Source organism: Plecotus auritus, assembly GCF_963455305.1.
Source record: "Plecotus auritus genome assembly, chromosome: 1".
NCBI classification, from domain to species: Eukaryota; Metazoa; Chordata; class Mammalia; order Chiroptera; family Vespertilionidae; genus Plecotus; species Plecotus auritus.
Genome location: NC_137770.1, coordinates 82,649,736 through 82,668,896, shown reverse-complemented (window position 1 = coordinate 82,668,896; position 19,161 = coordinate 82,649,736). Strand labels below are relative to the sequence as shown.

General features: G+C 40.1%; 2 protein-coding genes across 2 annotated transcripts; both read left to right on the top strand.

The window, feature by feature from the left end:
* Positions 1–3,961: 3,961 nt before the first annotated feature.
* LOC308257525 (olfactory receptor 10G2) lies at positions 3,962–4,918 on the top strand (the record flags this gene model as incomplete). Its single annotated transcript, XM_080687393.1, has 1 exon — positions 3,962–4,918. One exon carries the CDS (start codon positions 3,962–3,964, stop codon positions 4,916–4,918), a length of 957 nt encoding a protein of 318 aa, XP_080543519.1.
* Positions 4,919–15,972: 11,054 nt separating this feature from the next.
* Positions 15,973–16,963, top strand: LOC308257531 (olfactory receptor 10G2-like; the record flags this gene model as incomplete). Its single annotated transcript, XM_080687402.1, has 1 exon — positions 15,973–16,963. Exon 1 carries the CDS (start codon positions 16,007–16,009, stop codon positions 16,961–16,963), a length of 957 nt encoding a protein of 318 aa, XP_080543528.1. The 5' UTR covers positions 15,973–16,006.
* Between the last annotated feature and the right edge of the window lie 2,198 nt (positions 16,964–19,161).

The window sequence follows — 19,161 nt, the reverse complement described above, 5'->3', positions numbered from 1 at the left end:
CAGGTAAACTGCTGAAAGAGTTCTAAAGCCTTTCCGAAACAGTCCCAGGAGCCCTTTGCAACAGGCTAAACTGAATCTCTGAAGGACATCTCTCTCTCTGCTGGACCATCCACTCAAGGACAGCCTGTCTCCTCCACGATTTCTCAGCTTTGTACATGTAAGTCTAAGAGGATGGAAAAGCCAGCCTGAAACCAGCTCCATTCAGAATGAGGCCATTAATTTTGAAACTTTAAATTTTTCTGTTATTTTATTCAAATATAAATTTAGCCAGTTTCTTTTCTCCATCTTCTCACCACCTCTTTACCAAACTGCTAGAATTATGTTTCTTCTTGCCAAATGTAGGGAATTTCTTTTTTTGTGTGTTGAGAAAATAAATCTTAACACTATTTTATTTTCTTTCTTTGTGTGTGTGTGTGTGTGTGTGTGCAATGATAAAGGGCAAGTTGGGCAGTGATAAAGTCATAGATGTTGTGAGGAAGAGTCTTTGGTAATTCTGTAAACACAGGCCAAATTGGTAACTTTTTCTGTTTCCAGTGAGGGGGACACAAAGTACCTTTCTTTTAGCAAGCTTGTTTTTTAAAGCTTTGGTAGAAGGGCAAGAATATCCTCTTGTGGAAAGAAATAAAATATACCTAGGGTACCCCAAACTCTATCCATTTCCCTTACTCTGCCCTAGCTCTACCAGGATCTCTAACTGAATGAATGTGAAGGAAGGGAAATCTTTCCAGAAACAGATTTGGGCTGGGTCTTCTCCCAAGGGTAAATAAAAGTCCTTTGATCCTAGAATGTCTAACACAACACTGGACCAATCTTCATTCCTCATCTTTGGGATCTCATAACTGTTCCCTAATGGCCCAGATCCCAAAGTTCACTATAGAAATCAAAAGTTTAAAATAGCTGGATATGCTCACATCAAATTGGCCTAACTGAGCAGGGGTGGGTGGGTGGGGTGTGGACAGAGTGCACAGAAAGCAGCCTATCTCATGATCCCATGGCTCCATAGAGTTCTCTGAAAAGTGCTCTTGGCAACTCCCCAACCTGTCCTTATCTTCTCAATACCAATCTTTCACTTTGTCCCCACAGCCTTTCCCTAGAGTTTCCAGAATAATTGCTTTTTATTTTCGTTTAATATATTTTATTGATTTTTTACAGAGAGGAAGGGAGAGGGATAGAGAGTTAGAAACATCAATGGGAGAGAAACATTGATCAGCTGCCTCCTGCACACCTCCTACTGGGGATGTGCCCGCAACCAAGGTACATGCCCTTCACCGGAATCAATCCTGGGACCTTTCAGTCTGCAGGCTGATGCTCTATCCACTGAGCCAAACCAGTTAAGGCCAGGATAAATGCTTTTTAAACAAGTATGGTTTCTCCTCTAATGTCACTAGGCCCTTATTTGCAGATAGTTTTTGTATTGAATTTTAACCTCATGCCATTTTTATGTGCTTTCATATTTAAATTCCAACTATTTTTACATGGTTTTAGCAACATCAAATAGTCTGAAATTTGTAAAATTTGTAAATTCTTTGGCTACCTAAGGACAGATATACTAAAATTATTTACATAGTGGACACAAGAATCTACCAGAAGAAGAAGGGGGAACAGCAGGGACTGTGGGGAGGAGACTGTTCTCTCGAAAAACCCATTGTCTGGGTATCCACTCTGCTCACCTCTCTGCACCAGACTGCCCTCCTCTGCAACCCCTGAACACCACGCCCCACATCAAAACCTCCATCTTCTGCCCAGTCGGCCCAAAAAGGTAACCTATCCTCACACCCACCAGCTGTAACCCACCTCTGTTTCCTGGTCCTACCGAGTCAGGGCACTCAGAACTGAGAAGGTAAAGGAGCTTTCTTCCAACAGGGCACCTGGGAGAAGTGGAATCGGATGAATGCACAACAAGTGGGAAATATAAGACTGGCAAAGCAAATAAATTAGGGAGAGTTTTTTCACCATACATCAATCTGCATTATGGAAATCCTTCAAATAATCCCCCAAATGGTAGTTTTATCTGATTTGATATACAATTAATTTTTATAAAACATTTCAGGAATATATAATTTCCCTAAGTAGAAACACATTGATATTAAATATCTGTATTGACAAAAATGTTACTTTCCCTCATTAGTAGTATTTTATGTCTAACCTTAATCTTAACTCTTTCTGTCTCTTTTCTATACCCTCACTAAAGAAATAAGAAATAGTCTTCCCATTAATTTTCTTTTTTTAATTTTTATTTATTGATTTGAGAAAGAGAGAAAAAGGAGAGAAAGAGAGAGAGAGAGAGAGAGAGAGAGAGAGAGAGATTTTGTTGTTCCCCTTATTTATGCATGTATTGATTGCTTCTTGTGTTTGCCCTAACCAAGGACGTTCTAACCAAGAACGATAGAAGGATATTCTAACCAAGTAAACTACCTGGTCAGGGCCTCATCCATTTTCAAATAAACCAAGGTGTCCTCCTGAAACTCAAGCAGTAAACATCTGGTATTTCTTCTTCCTTTGTGTCAAAGGGCATGCTTAACATTTTCTGTGGATCCTGAAGAGCCAGTTATAATAAGTATTATTATTACTATTGATAGACCTCAAATGTTAATATAGGAATTAAGTTATTTTAGAAAATAGCCAATATAATTTTCTGATGGAGATTAAATTGGTAAAACTCTCTTACAATTTTAATTGCTTCCTGAAAATAGTCATTAAATTACAAGATATTTTATGGTTAAATGACAGATGAATGTATCTCAAACTCTCTAGTGTAGGAATATTCAACAGAAGGAGTGGAACAAACACATTTTATCCCTCTATCTTTTCTTATCATCTGAATTAGGTACTTCAAGTTTTATATATATAAACTAAAGATCAAGTCCTCCATTAATAATAAACAATAATAATTCCTCTGTACCAAAAAATCCAATCCCAACCCAATGGACCACATAAATCTATCAATCAATATAAGCAATGTCCTGGAGCAATAAAAACCATAAATGATCCATGGAGTTTGTTATAATAAAACTAGACCCATATTGTGTTAGATTGAGATGGTCCCTAGCCAGCCAGGTGAGCAAGGGACCGGCAAACAAGATCAAGGAGAGAAAGAAGCACTGTATCAGATGAGTGGGATTTGGCAACATCCATTCAATCAGCCATTCAGTCATTCAGAAAATAATTATCACCTGTACTGTACTAGATGGGACAATTAATGGAGGTTACTTAAGAAATTTGGCAATAGCAATATAATGGGTTGTATGCTCTGAAAAGTGGAAGCATGGTCCCTGGGAACCAAGAAAGCCTTCTTAAAGTAAAAGTGATGAAGGGAGCATTCATGTAGGTGAAGGGACAGAGAAGGCAGCCTGTGCATGGAGCATGCTACTGGGAAAGCCTTTAGGTGTCCTAAGCATCTGAACAACAAGGAATTGTAAGGGGGTTGGAAAATAAATAAAAGTGATATGATACAGTGGTAAGGGCCAGATAATGAATATTTTTGCATGCTATTGTAAGGAGATGGGATTTTAGCTGAGCACAAAGAGGAGGCATTGCAATGGTGGTAAATGGAGGGAGAAGTAGATGTAGTAATTGTAGCATACACATTCCACACTGCTCAGCCTCACCATTAGCCCCTCTTTGTTGAACCCTTTTTGGTTGGAGTTATTAGTCCTTCCCTATCAGTCACAAGTTACCCTGTTCCTTGATCTGCCAAATACTGCTTCTCAGTATCTCCCAACAGATAAGTTTCCATCCATCTAGGAAACTAAAGAATCTCTGGATGGTTTCTCTTGTCAAGTAAACCAAAATAACTACTGGCAACACCATCTTTTCTTTAAAAACAAACTTTTTAAATAGTATTCCATTTCCCTCACAACTCATAGGCATTATTCATCAGACAAAAGCATTCTTATCACCTTCGTGTGGTGTATTTTCCTTGTCTGACTTCACCATTCATCTTAGCAGACTACAGAAAGACATGAGAAAGACCAAAAACACATCGCTGGACACCATGGTAACAGATTTCATTCTCCTGGGCTTACCTCATCCCCAAAATCTGAGGATCCTCCTCTTCCTGGTCTTCCTCATTATTTACATCCTCACTCAACTGGGGAACCTGCTCATTCTGCTCACTGTGTGGGTTGACCCAAAGCTCCATGCTCGCCCCATGTACGTGCTATTGGGTGTGCTCTCATTCCTGGACATGTGGCTCTCCTCAGTCATTGTTCCTCGTCTAATATTGGACTTTACTCCTGCCAACAAGGCAATACCATTTGGTGGTTGTGTAGCTCAGTTGTATTTCTTTCATTTCCTGGGCAGCACCCAGTGCTTCCTCTATACCTTGATGGCCTACGACAGGTTCCTGGCAATATGCCGGCCTCTGCGCTACCCCATGCTCATGAATGGTAAGTTATGCGCCATCCTTGTGGCTGGAGCTTGGGTGGCTGGCTCCATCCATGGATCTATCCAAGCCACCTTGACTTTCCGCCTGCCCTACTGTGGGCCCAACCAGGTGGATTACTTTATCTGTGACATTCCTGCAGTATTGAGACTGGCCTGTGCTGACACAACTGTCAATGAGCTTGTGACCTTTGTGGACATTGGGGTAGTGGCTGCCAGTTGCTTCATGTTAATTCTGCTCTCCTATGCCAACATAGTGCATGCCATCCTGAAGATACGCACTTCTGATGGGCGACGGCGGGCCTTCTCCACCTGTGGGTCCCATCTAACCGTGGTCACAGTCTACTATGTCCCCTGTATTTTCATCTACCTCAGGCCAGGCTCCAAGAGTCCCCTGGATGGAGCAGTGGCTGTGTTTTACACTGTTATCACTCCATTTCTGAACCCCCTCATCTATACACTGAGGAACCAGGAAGTGAAGTCTGCTCTGAAGAGAATAACAGCAGGTCGAGGGGCTACAAGTGAAAATAAGTAACCATAGGCTCAGGAACTACCTACATCTTCATTGCTACCACTCTTTTCAGCTACTGCAGCATGTGGCAAACATTCAATAAACTGTTAATGAATTAAACTCAATTTAATTCTATTTAGAAGAAACTTCTGAACTCTTTGGATTCATAATCTTTTCATCTCATTAAACTGGTTCAAATTGTTTTACATTATTTGTTTAGAAATATGAATATATTACTTCTACCACCTCTATTTTGTGGTATAAGAAAATGCCTTGTCAAAGCTTGAATGGAATGAGAGTGTGTCAACCTCTGCAGAGTTATATTATGCCAGAAAATGCAAAAGAGGAAAAAATGACATAATGTTTGGCCTAGCCCCTTTTTCATTATTTCTGTCCCTAAACCCTAGACTTCTATAAATTCTGTTTCTTTGTTTGTGCATGGCATAAACATTTAAAAGCACTTGAACATGAAAATACTGGATCATTTATGTTTCCCTCCTGTCCCTCACTCTTCTCATGAGTTCAGACATCAAAATCTGTACCCTTTACTTTTAGAATATCTCTCTTAATTCCTAAATAATCTTTTGTCCTTTTCCCTTCTCATCTACACCACAGTCAAAAGTATCCTTCTGAAACATACAATTTTTAGAACTCTCCAACAAATGTAAAATAGAGCTAGACTCCTTAATCTGGAATTTAAAGTCCAAAAAGTATCTGGACCCAACAAACCTTATTTCCCAAGACATCTCTACTCTCCTTTCCCTCTCCCATACTCACTGCTTTACTACCATTCCTTCAGCATGCCCAATACTTGCCTGCCAAGCTCTCTCCTCTATGTGGAATACACTTCCCATCCAAATCCATATTGTCTAACTTCTTAAGGACTTTTCTTAAAAGAGTATCAAACTATGCCTTCATAATTTCTTTAAAAAAAAACTTTTTAATGAGGATCTTGGCCTTTATATTTCTTCCAACTGATCTCCTTCAGTGCCCTGAACCCCAGAGTAAACATGCAAGTAACTCTTAAGGCATATGGATGGTTCTGATTTCCCAAAAGAAAATATATGGCACACTCAAAACAGGATAATTTGAGGAGGGTTTCTATTTACAAAGATGCGGGAGTAGGGGAATCACACACACACACACAAAAAAGTTGAGTGACCTGGGGCTTAGTGACATTCAAACTATTTACCACCCCTAGACCAGATAAGACAAAGGAAGGGGAAATTAGGAGAGCCAGAAGAAAAAGGGTCACATAACTTTTCCTATTCCACTCCTCCAGAGTAATGACACACTTATATACAGCCCTATAGATGTCTAGGTTTTCCTGAGCTACATGTGTAACAGTGAACAATTACCCCTGAGATAGGGTATACTCTTGTTGATGAGAGTATCTTCTACCACCACTCTTTTGGTTATTTTTTCCAGGAACTAAATCTAAAGAGAATTAAACTGCCACAGTGAGAACATGCTCCAGACATCCGAGTATCAGTATGGCTCTGGAAACTCCACAGACACCACAAGGACTAGAAAATAACTGGACAAGGATGTTCTATCTTGCTCACACTGAGAACAGAGAGTACCAAAAGTCTCAAGTCAAAGGACACTAAAGTTGGATTCATTCCTACGTACCCAAGGGAACAAGGTGGAGAGATGTTCAAAAATCAGAGCTCAGGAAGCCTCCCTCTAAACATAGTAGATCATTGAATTAGATGCATGCCACATTCCTCCTAATCTTGAGAACCTACCTTTCTTTTATGCTGTGAGACTTTATCTGAGCACCTGTGGAGCCAGGATTGAACTTAGAAGTTTCTGACTCCTGAGTCTTTACACAGCTACTGCTCTTTGAATGTGGCAACTGAGATGACTCCCCAGTCTGAACCACAGTAATTCTAAATACCTTGGTACCTACCCTCTAATAATGACTTGCTCCAACTCTAGCACCCAGGTGGAAATTGGAAAAGGTCAGCTAGAGGAGAGAAATTCTATTGGCAGACATAAAAAAGAGAGGTGTTGCTCCTTCTTGAAAATCTCTGTGGTTGAAAAACATGCGGTTTTAAAAACTTAAAACTTTAGCGGGAAATAGGTATGAAAACAAGATCAGAATGAGCCTACATAAATCCTTATGAATATTCCTCATAGTCATTTAATTAAATACAAGGATAGCATGCTGAGTAAAGAAAATATCAATAACTTACATGTCTTCAAATTTAAGATAGTTGGTATTCTATAGTTCATTTCCATTTACCATTTACTATTTGCTGGAACTCTTTTAGAATTTATCTTCCTACTCATCTCAATGAGGTGCTTGAATTTTTATTTTTTATTTTTACTAATAGCACATAAGTCATTTGCTTCAGTGTTAAATTCTCCATTCAAATGTTCAGTATCATTCTGCTTTTATATCTTGGAGTCTCCCATTATGAACCCAAATATCTTTGAGTAATTTGAAAAATAAGATTCTTTGGATAGTCCAGCCAGTATGGCTCAGTTGTTGAGCATCAACCTATGAACCAGGAAGTCACGATTTGATTCCCGGTCAGGACACATGCCTGGGTTGTGGGCTCGATTCCCAGTGCAGGGTATGCAGGGGGCAGATGACCAATGATTCTCTCTCATCATTGATGTTTCTATCTCTCTTTCCCTCTCCATTCCTCTCTGACATCAATAAAAATATATTTTTAAAAAATATTCTTTGGACTTGTAGTTTTGTAATTATCTGACCCTTACTCAGCTCATGACTAATTCATATTATAAAATTTTTAAATTTTTTGTTGAATTTATTGGGGGGACATTGGTTAATAAAATTATATGAGTTTCAAGTGTACAACTCTAAAATACATCATCTGTATATTGTATTATGCATTCACCATCCAAACAAGTCTCCTTCCATATACTATAAAATTATAGTAAGCACATTACATCAGCATTGTTTTTATACATCTCAGTTTTCTTCCTCCTAAAGACAATGAAGTCCAGTCCTGAGAGTCAAGTTTATTTCTCCTATACTTGCATGAGTTCAGGGATCTTTTATTCAGTTATGCACTCCAGAAACTGAAAGAGAGCCTAGCACATATTAGGTGTTCAATAAAGTATTTTTTTGCATGAAAAACATTCACTTTACCTTTATTTCCTAGCTCCTACCACTAAGTCCCTCTTATTCTAATTTTCCCAAAAGGATGAACCAAAATTAATTGGTAGAAAAACATAAGCATCCAAAGTTAAAAGGAAAAAATACATAGAAACTAGAGGCCCAATGCATGGATTCATGCACCAGTGGGGCCCCTTGGCCTGGCCTGAGCCCACTCACAATCCAGGACCCCTCAGGGGATGTTGGAGAGCCAGTTTCAGCCCTATCCCTGCAGGCCAGGCCAATAGACCCACACCAGGCCTCTAGCATGCATATAAGATCTTTGGTTAATCTCTTCCCGCCCTCCCCATTCCTCCCTTCCCCCTGAGATTCATCAGTCTGTTCCGTTCCATGTTTCAATGCCTGTGCATTGAGCATCTTCCCCCTGGTGGTCAGTGCATGTCATAGCTACCAATCGAACAGTCGAATGGTTGAACAGTCGAACGGTCGCTTAGGCTTTTATATATATAGATAAGTATATGTAATAAGATGTAGAGAAAGCGGAATTCACACATAAGGGAAAAAATCTGTATTTCCCTCTATATACAGAACATATAGGCTATAATGCTTAAATAACATCAAAGACTTTGGGATAGCATACAAGAATTACAATTCAGAAAAAGAAAATCTTTAAACTGGATACCAGATTTTACTCTTCTTCATGTTCATCATCCAGTGCTTTCTTGGGAATTCCCTATTGGCCATGTCTTTCCCACCCCACACTCTACCTTATTGCATGACCTCAGTCTTCTGTTTCATGGAGAAAAGTTCTCCTCAATCTTTCCTTCACTCCTTAAGTTCACAGATGCTGCACTCACCAAACTGCTCCAACTTCGGAGCATAAAATATTTAAATAATATCAAATAATTCTTCCAAGAAATACAAAAATAAGGACAGATTTTTCAGAATTAAGTGAAATCTTAATATCTCAAGCTGAGGCATTTCCCTTTACTTCAAAAGTTTTAGAGCCCTCCAGGGGTAAATGAATAAGTATATGACTTGCCATTGCATAAACAAAAGTACTCACCAAGGTGTCCTTCCTTTGAATAATGAGCTTTCTCTAAAAACAAATTCTATCTTCCATCCTTAGGACCACAAGATAAATAGGATGAGGAGGGGAAAGAGAAGAAAGAGAGAGAGCAGGCCCTGGCCAGTGTTGCTCAGTTGTTAGAGTGTCGGCCTGAACACTAAAGGATCTCAGATTCAATTCCCAGTGAAGGACATGGACCTGTATTGCAAGTTCGATCCCTGCCCCAGTCAGAACGCATTCAGGAGGCAACGGATCAATATGTCTCTCTCACATCCATATTTCTCTCTCTCTCTGTCTCTCTCTCCCCCCTCCCTCCCTTCCACTCAGTCTAAAAATCAATGGAAAAACTATCCTCTGGTGAAGATTAACAAAAACAACAAAAGAGAGAGCAGTTCAACCATCCTTCTAGAAATCCAAGGATCAGAAATACTAGAATTAACTTTCAGAGTCCTCTGCTACATTATTCTAAACAAGTTTATAATTAGAGGTGTAAGCAGGCATACACTCAGAACATAACAGAACTTCTCAAGCCCACCCATGCTTGTATATTTGCCAAGGAAGACAGAAAAGTATTGGAAATGACATTCAGCAGCTGGAGTCAAAGCAAAGTCACCATGCATGCAGTGACTTTCAGACTTGAGGCCAAGAACAAAGACTGTGGATTCCTGCTAGTGGTATGCTAGTAATGTTTAAAAACTGACTGCCCCAACCCTCAAACTCCCAAACAGCCCTTGCTTGCTAATTTCCATGCTTTAAATACTCCCAGAACAGTCAATTTCAAACTCCAACATGACATCATTGTATTTGACAGTACACCATTATATAGTATTTCCACCATAAAGATATAATATTAATAACTGTTAGGGTTTGGTTGGTGATGCGGACTGTGAAAGAATTCACAACTAAGAGAAGAGATGCAAAGAAAGTTTATTTTAGTTTCCAAGGGAGGAAAGGGCCCGTGTATTACTAGTCAATACAGGGCAGGGAACAAAAGGTAGCCTACTCTTTTAAGCAGAGGATGTTGCTAAGCAGCAAGGAAGGGAGGGTAATTCTGTTAAGGTTGAGCAGATATCTGGGGTTATCTTTAAAAGTTACAGTTTGTTTGCTTTCCAGGAGACAGTCCAACAGATGTCCTAAGGAGTATTTTTCCAAACCTGTAAAACATGTTTAGAGCAAAAGTTATGAAAAGTTCAAAAGAGGCTTGTTTGAAGGGGAGGTAGTATGGGAACTTTCTAACAACGAGAGAAGGGGTGGGGAACCTTTTTTCTGCCAAGGGACATTTGGATATTTATAACATCATTCTTGGGCCATACAAAATTATCACCTTAAAAATTAGCCTGCTATATTCAGTCAAACATTTAATTAATTCACCCCTAATGCCTTGGCAGGGCCAGACCAAATGATTTCTTGGGCCTTACAAGGCCAACTGCCCACAGGCTTGATGGTCTCCACATCTGAACTAAAGGCTCCTTGGTGCAAATTATCCCAGAGTTGTGAAAACGCACAGGAGGCAACCAATTGATGTGTCTCTCTCACATCAATGTTTCTCTCTATCTTTCCCTCTCTCTTCCCCCTCTCTCTAAAAATCAATGGAAAGATATCCTCGGGTGAGAATTTTTTTTAAAAAGTCAGATTCACTTTTAAATAAAAACTCAAAGTGTATTTCTGAGCCAATTAATACTAAGTTATTTAAATGTGTCTGGCTCAGGACTTACCTTTTAAACATGACACCAAATTCATTCATTTTTATGCTAGAAACATAAAAACTGAGGGTTAAAATTCTTCAGGGGCTTTTCTCAGGTCTCAGGCACACAAACAAGATAATCAAACTTTACAACCCCTATAATCACAATAGAAAATTCCTGGACAGTCAGTCACTTGCAAACATAGGCAGTGATCCTTAGTGAATCAAAAAAAAAAATGGGCTTTGAATTAAAGCTGCTGAAGATTTTTTAAAAGGAAGTTAAATAACTGTATTTTAAAAAAGAGAAAATAAGAATCCAGAGACAAATGGCAGGGGAGGGGGGGCATTAAAGAGCAACCAAAGGACTTGTACGCATGCATATTAGCATGACCAATGGACACAGACACTGGGGCGGTGGGGGCTTGCCCAGGGTGGGAATGGCTTGGGGGGGTGGGGGCAGGGTCAATTGGGGAAAAAGGAGACATATGTAAAACTTTAGACCATTTTTAAAAAAAGAGAGAAAATGTAGCCTTCAGAGTAGCTTATCTTGTCTTGCATTTTGAAGAGAGGGTTTGGTTGAATCAGAGGAGCCAATAATCTTGGGGTTTAATACCAGGTGATTCTCATGTTGTTGTGGAAGGCAACAGCAAAGAAAAAGAAAGGTCATTTTTCTGTTCTTAAAAATAACTTTATAGATACTAGTAAAACATAGTAAAATAACTAGAAAATGATGAGCTTTGAATATTACATTACATTTTAATGTAATTTATTTAATTGAAAATGTATATTTGCCCTGCAGGGTGGCTCAGTGGTTGAGGGTTGACCCAGGAACCAAGAGGTCACAGGCTCAATTTTCAGTCAGGGCACATGCCCAGTTTATGACCTAGATCGCCAGTAGGGGACATGCAGGAGACAGCCAATCAATGTTTCTCTCTCACCAATGTTTCTATCTCTCTATCCCTCTCTCTACAATCAGTAAAAATGTATTTTTTAAAAAGACTGAATAGCCAAAACCGGTTTGGCTCAGTGGATAGAGCGTCAGCCTGTGGACTGAAAGGTCCCAGGTTCGATTCCAGTCAAGGGCATGTAACTTGGTTGCGGGCACATCCCCAGTGGGAGGTGTGCAAGAGGCAACTGATCGATGTTTCTCTCTCATCGATGTTTCTGACTATCTATCCCTCTTCCTTCCTCTCTGTAAAAAATCAATAAAAATATATTAAAAAAAAAGACTGAATATATTTTTAAAATAAAATGTATATTTAATTGAAGATTACATTTAATAGCAAGTTTAACACAGAGCTTTAAATTTTCCTGAAAATTTAACAGTAAGCTATTGTAAGAAAGTACAAACAAAACCCAGCACACAGCTGATTCCAAATAAGTTTGTGGGGGAGGAAGTCATCCCATAATTTTAAATGGGACCATTCTCACCTGTATGGTCCAAGTTGTCTAGCAAACCTGCCACACCCCAACAAAGAGAGCAAGTATCCAAGGAGTACTCCAACTATTTGAAACCATCCTCTGTCTCTACTGCAATGAGAACAATGGAGTCCTCAAGACTAAACTGGAGGTGACTAAATTTTACTCAACTTACCTAAATTTAGGGATTTTTATATCAATACTAGAGGCCTGGTGCACGAAATTTGTGCACTGGGGGGTCCCTCAGCCCGGCCTGGCCCTCTCACAGTCCGGGATCCCTCTTACAGTCCAGGAACCCTCGTTCCTTACCACCCGCCTGCTCGCTGCTCCTTAGCACTGCTGCTGAGACAGGAGAGGTTCCTGCCACCGCCACTGCGCTCACCAGCTGTGATCCCAGCTTCTGGCTGAGCAGTGCTCCCCCTGTGGGAGCGCACTGACCACTGGGGGGAGGGGGGGGCGGGGAGGGGTGCAGCTCCTGCATTGAGCGTCTTCCCTCTGGTGGTCAGTGTGCATCATAGCGAGCAGTGGTTCCGGTCATTCCACCGTAGTAATGGTTACTTAGACTTTTATTATATAGATTCAGAGAGATCAAAACATAGGGGAAAGATTAGCTCAATTATTGAAAATGAAGTACATTTTCAATGTATTTCTGGAGATAATGTGGGTAAATATGTGATCCCACAACATTTTAAAGAAAGGAATCACAAAAATTGGAGGTCATTCAACAAGATCATGTTGTTCTTCAGGGTGTACTTTCTAGATATGTAGAAATCATTCCGGCTTGCTGTCAAAACAAAATATAATGAGAATCGAGGGAATGAATGTCTCATGGGGAAATGTTTCAGGGTAGAACTCTCAAGAGGTAAATAGTTTTCTATAAATCTCTTGACAATGTTTCGTTTTGTTTTTAAAGAAAAGACTCTATCAAGGGCAATACAGCCAATAATATAATTGATGTAAAATTCAAGCCACTTAGGTAGAGAAGTCGCAATCTATAAAGAGCCTCCAAGGGCAAGGGACCTGATAGATTATTAAAATAGTCCATGTGTCTATCCGCTGGAAGATTTTAATTCCACTCCAAAGCAGAGATCCAGCATCATCACAAGCCTAGGAGATGCTCTGAAAGACACTTGCTTCGCCTGTTGCGCTATTCTACCTGAGAAAGAACAGTCTCCTCCAAGGTTTTGCTGCCGTGTCCATGTGAGTCCAAGAAGGGAAGCATTCCTAAAGGCAGGTCAATTCACAATAGGAGGAAAGACTTCATTTCTAGACTTTGAAAGTTTCAGTAACTTTGTCAAAAATTGTATTTAGTCTATCTCTTTCCCCCATCTTCTTCCTTACCTCACTGAGCCTCTATTCACAGAGTTAATAAGTTAGGCATATTAATTTTTAATTAAATTGGCCTCTCTTTAGAGTTGGGAACTTTCTTCTTTGAATTGAATTTTAAACATTTATTTTTTCTTTTCCCAATTTGAGGGAGGAAATAAAGCCAAGAGCAAAGACTTAATTTCCAGTTCAATATAAGTACAAATATAAATGATGCATCAGATTCAGCATTACTGAGCAAACACAAGTATGGCATACTTAACCCTTCTTTTCCCAGTGATGACCACACTTAGTCAACTTACTTGAAGGTTAAATAATAATGAAGATTAAATATGTTTGAGATTAGTGTTTATGAAAGGGTATATTTAGTGATAAATCTATTAATGTTCATATCTGTTTAATTAAAGTTTAATCTAAGTATATTTTAATTTTTGTTGTTTCTTGTGAATTATAAGATGGTTTAGTTTAAGGAACAAGTAAAAATACAAAAGAAACTGTTACTAGGAAAATTTCTTTTGGAACAAACTATTCATCAAAGGTAGTTTTCAGCCAAAACCGGTTTGGTTCAGTGGATAGAGCATCAGCCTGCGGACTGAGGGGTCCCGGGTTCGATTCCGGTCAAGGGCATGTAACTTGGTTGCGGGCACATCCCCAGTGGGAGGTGTGCAGGAGGCAGCTGATCGATGTTTCTCTCTCATCGATGTTTCTGACTATCTATCCTTCTTCCTTCCTCTCTGTAAAAAATCAATAAAATATATTTTTTTAAAAAAAGGTAGTTTTCAAATAACATCTGACTCAGATGTTTAATACCTTTAAAGCGTTTTTAAGAATTTAATCTGTTGGAAGGCAAATAAGATCTTAAAATAACAGCATACTAAAGGTCAAATCCAATACTAATCAATGCTATTATAATCCAAAACATTGAAACTATTAAACGACTTTGGTCAATCAATAAATTTAAGTAACATTCTAGAGCAAATGAAAAGCATGGATAATGCCTTGAACTTTGTTTACACTGGGAATAGACTCAATTGCTGAAATATATGTGACATAAAGCATGAGAAATGTGATCACAGAGGGCACCAGGATGCAGAATTAATGGGAACTGGCAAAATCCAGTCAATCAATCCGCTAATAAATATTTATTAATTAACTTACTATTGCCAAGCACTAAGGCAGGTGCTGCAGAAACATAAAAAGAACAAAATAGACTATAGTTTTGTTCTAAAGGAGTTTGTAACCTAGTAGAAGAAATCAATGAGCATTTAAGCAAATAGCTCTTATCACACTATACTGCAACTGCCTTTTATAATATAAACTCTTATCTCACAGAAGACTGTTTTCTAAAGGAAAACTCTTCCCAAAGCAGGCGGCAGCCAAAGTGAATCCTGAGGAATGAGGCTGTTAGGATGAATAAGAAAACTCCAGAAAGAGTAGGTACAGAAAGAAGGAGGGTGTGGTGCTCTGAGGAAACCAAAGGAAAAAAGACTAGAAATATGCAAGGGTCAAATCACAAAGATTCTTGTATATCATCGAAGGAGACATTTTAAGGATAAGTCAGAGACCAATAATTAGGGATGGCACTGCTCCGTAACACCAAAACCCACTTCTCTGTGATCCCCCTTTGGGCATAGACCCATCAAATGCATTAACACTATTATTATTAACTAGAGGCCCGATGCACAAAAATTCATGCAAGAGTAGGCCTTACTTCACCCAGCTGCCAGCACCAGCTTCCCTCCGGCACCCAGGATGCAGGCTGTCTTCCCTCCAACCCCAGCTTCGTCAGGAAGGGCATCCAGAATGACATCCAGAAGACATCCGGTCTAATTAGCATATTACCCTTTTATTATTACAGACTAGAGGCCTGGTGCACAAAATTTGTGCATGGAGTGGGGGGGGGGGGGTCCCTCAGCCTGGCCTGCACCCTCTCCAATCCGGGACCCTTTGAGGGATGTCCAACTGATGCCTAAACCAGCAGTTAGACATTCCTCTTGCAATCAGGGACCGCTGGCTCCTAACCACTCAACTGCCTGCCTGCCTGATCACCCTTAACCTCTCTGCCTGCCTGCCTGATCGCCCCTAATCACCTCTGCCTGCCTGCCTGGTCACCCCTAACTGCTCCCCTGGCAGCCTGATCGCCCCTAACTGCCTCTGCCTCGGCCCCCACCACCGTGGCTTGGTCTGGAAGGACGTCCGGATGGATGTCCGGAAGACATCTGGTCTAATTAGCATATTACCCTTTTATTAGTATAGATAGTGCCTTGGCTTTCAACACTTGTATGTAGTGTTTCCCATAGAAGGTGCATTTCAGGCAGCTAGAAATTAAGCAGCTTCTGAGAACTTGTCTTGCCAAGCAAACCTAGATGATTGGTAGCAAATGCTTTCCACTTAAAATATAGAAATCCTTTGTTTACCTCCTAGACTCTGGTCATCAGACAAAAAAAGCATTCTTACCACCTCCTTGTGTTGTATTTCCCTTGTCTGACTTCACCATTCATCTTAGCAGACTGCAGAAAGAACATGGAAAACACTGAAAACACATCCCTGGACACCGTGGTGACAGATTTCATTCTCCTGGGCTTACCTCACCCCCAAAATCTGCGGATCCTCCTCTTCCTGGTCTTCCTCATCATTTACATCCTCACTCAGCTGGGGAACCTGCTCATTCTGCTCACCGTGTGGGCTGACCCAAAGCTCCATGCTCGCCCCATGTACATTCTCCTGGGTGTGCTCTCATTCCTGGACATGTGGCTCTCCTCAGTCATTGTTCCTCGAATTATTCTAAATTTTACTCCCTCCAGCAAGGCCATCCCATTTGGTGGTTGTGTGGCTCAGTTATATGGCTTTCATTTCCTGGGCAGTACCCAGTGCTTCCTCTACACCTTGATGGCCTATGACAGGTTCCTGGCAATATGCCAGCCTCTGCGCTACCCCATGCTCATGAATAGTAAGTTATGCGCCATCCTTGTGGCTGGAGCTTGGGTGGCTGGCTCCATCCATGGATCTATCCAAGCCACCTTGACTTTCCGTCTGCCCTACTGTGGGCCCAACCAGGTGGATTATTTTTTCTGTGACATTCCTGCAGTATTGAGACTGGCCTGTGCTGACACAACTGTCAATGAGCTTGTGACCTTTGTGGACATTGGGGTAGTGGCTGCCAGTTGCTTCATGTTGATTCTGCTCTCCTATGCTAACATAGTGCATGCCATCCTGAAGATACGCAATGCTGATGGGAGACAGCGGGCCTTCTCCACCTGTGGGTCCCATCTAACCGTGGTCACAGTCTACTATGTCCCCTGTATTTTCATCTACCTCAGGCCAGGTTCCAAGAGTCCCCTGGATGGAGCAGTGGCTGTGTTTTACACTGTTGTCACTCCATTACTGAACCCCCTCATCTATACACTGAGGAACCAGGAAGTGAAGTCTGCTCTGAAGAGAATAACAGCAGGTCGAGGGACTGGAAGTGAAAATAAGTAACCGTAGGCTCAGGAACTACCTACATCTTCATTGCTACCACTCTTTTCAGCTACTGCTGCATGTGACAAACATTCAACAAATAGGTGTTAGTTTCAGCTTAATTGAATGTAAATCTGCTGTGAAGAGCTTCTGGTGCTATATTTAACCTCAATATATTGGCCAGAATCGTTTTACAATTTTCTAATCCATCTCTCAGAAGAAAGCACATTCTACACAAATAAATGTGAGGAATAAATGTTCTATCTAGGAGGAGAGGGGATTATTTCAGGCAAATTTAGGGGAAACCAGCATAATGCCATCCCATCACTCTTCATCCATTTGCTTCATTCCTAATTTCCCAAGCCACTAGGCATTCAGGATTGCTTTGCTTAGGTCAAGACAAAGTTATCCTCACAAGCACTTGGTGTGAATCTCTGTGGATTGTCTGTTTCCTTCCAGCCCTTCTCTATCCCCCATGCAATAATTCACCAAATTCTGTTCACTCCGTCTCAGGAATGTCTCTCTGGCTTCCTAAGTGATCCTTTTGTTATCCCCATCCTCATCCATATCGCTACCAGATTTTCCTTTTTGAAACATAGGACTCAATGTGTCATTTCTCTCTTTGTGAATATTCACTGCCTCTCCACTGCATATAGATAAAGCCGAACCTGTTAGCTTGGAATTCAAAGTCCTCCACAATCATATCCCATCACACCTTCTCTCCTAAGATATCTCTCTTCCCTACTGGCTCTGTTAATTTAGCTGCCATTCTTTTCTTCTTTTCTTTTCTTTTTTTTTTTATTATTGATTTTTTACGGAGAGGAAGGGAGAGGGATAGAGAGTTAGAAACATCAATGAGAAAGAAACATCAATCAGCTGCCTCCTGCACACCTCCTACTGGGGATGTGCCCGCAACCAAGGTACATGCCCTTGACTGGCATCGAACCTAGGGAGGTGTCTTTATCAGTATCTTCACCCAAGCCTGTAAATATTATTTATTTCACTAAGCATAATAATGATACGGGATTTTTGGACTGGAACACGCGTTATTCCCCTGGGCAGGATGGTTTCCCCGGATTCTTTGTTCATGGGAGTCAAAAAATGAATCCACGGCAGAAGATGGTATAGCAAAGGTGGAAATTTATTGAAGAACAAGTACAGACTCTCACGTAGGGAGGGGGAAAGAATCCCACCGAGTTCCTTTTTTCCCAAGTTTATAAAGGCTGCAGTTTTTGTGCCTCGATATCCTCTCTGATTGGCCACTATTCCCCTGTGATTTGGTCACTATAGCAACTCTTGAGCTCAAAGGTCAAACCTCACATAGACATGTGAGGCCCTCCTTTATTTTGTAAATATAGACCTTTGGCTACTCCCAGTTCCCTTGTCTTATGGAAATGTAACCTCTGTAGCTCTGTAACCCTATGTTTCATCCATGGACCCCCTTAATTTTAAAAATTCCCTAAGTCTGCCTATTTCACCCCTAAAACTTTCTATTTCAATGACCTCAAAGTTCATTCATGCTGCAGCATATTGTGGAATTTTCTTCCTCTTTAAATATAAATAATATTTCATTGTATGTATATACCACATTTTATCTATACATGCATTGATGGATACTAGGGTTGCTTCTATATTTTAGGTATTGTGAATAATGCTACTACGAATATGGATATTCTAATATCTCTTTGAGACTCTGCTTTCAGTTATTTTCGGTATGTATCTAGAAGAAGAATTGCTGGATCATGTGTTAATTCTGTTTTTAATTTTTTTGAGGAACAAGCATACTGTTTTTCACAGCAGCAGTATCTTTTACATTCCCACTAACTGTGTACAAGAGTTCTAATTTCTCCACATTCTGGCAAACACGATATTTTTTTTTGGGGGGGGGGGCTTAATACTAACCATTCTAATGGGTATGAAGTAGTATTTCATTGTAGTTTTTGTTTGCATTTCTCTAATGATTAGTGATGTTGAGAATCTTTTCATGGTTTGTTGGCCATTTGTATATCTTCTTTAGAAAAATGTCCATTCAAGTCCTTTGCCCATTTTTTAATGAATAGGGTTATTTGTTTTTTATTGAGTTTTAAGGGTTCTGGGTATTTATTAATCCCTTATCAGATATGTAATTTGCAAATATTATCTTTCATTCTCTGGGTTATCTTTTTACTCTGTTAATAGTGTCTTTTGATGCACAAACATGTTTAATGCTTATGAAATCC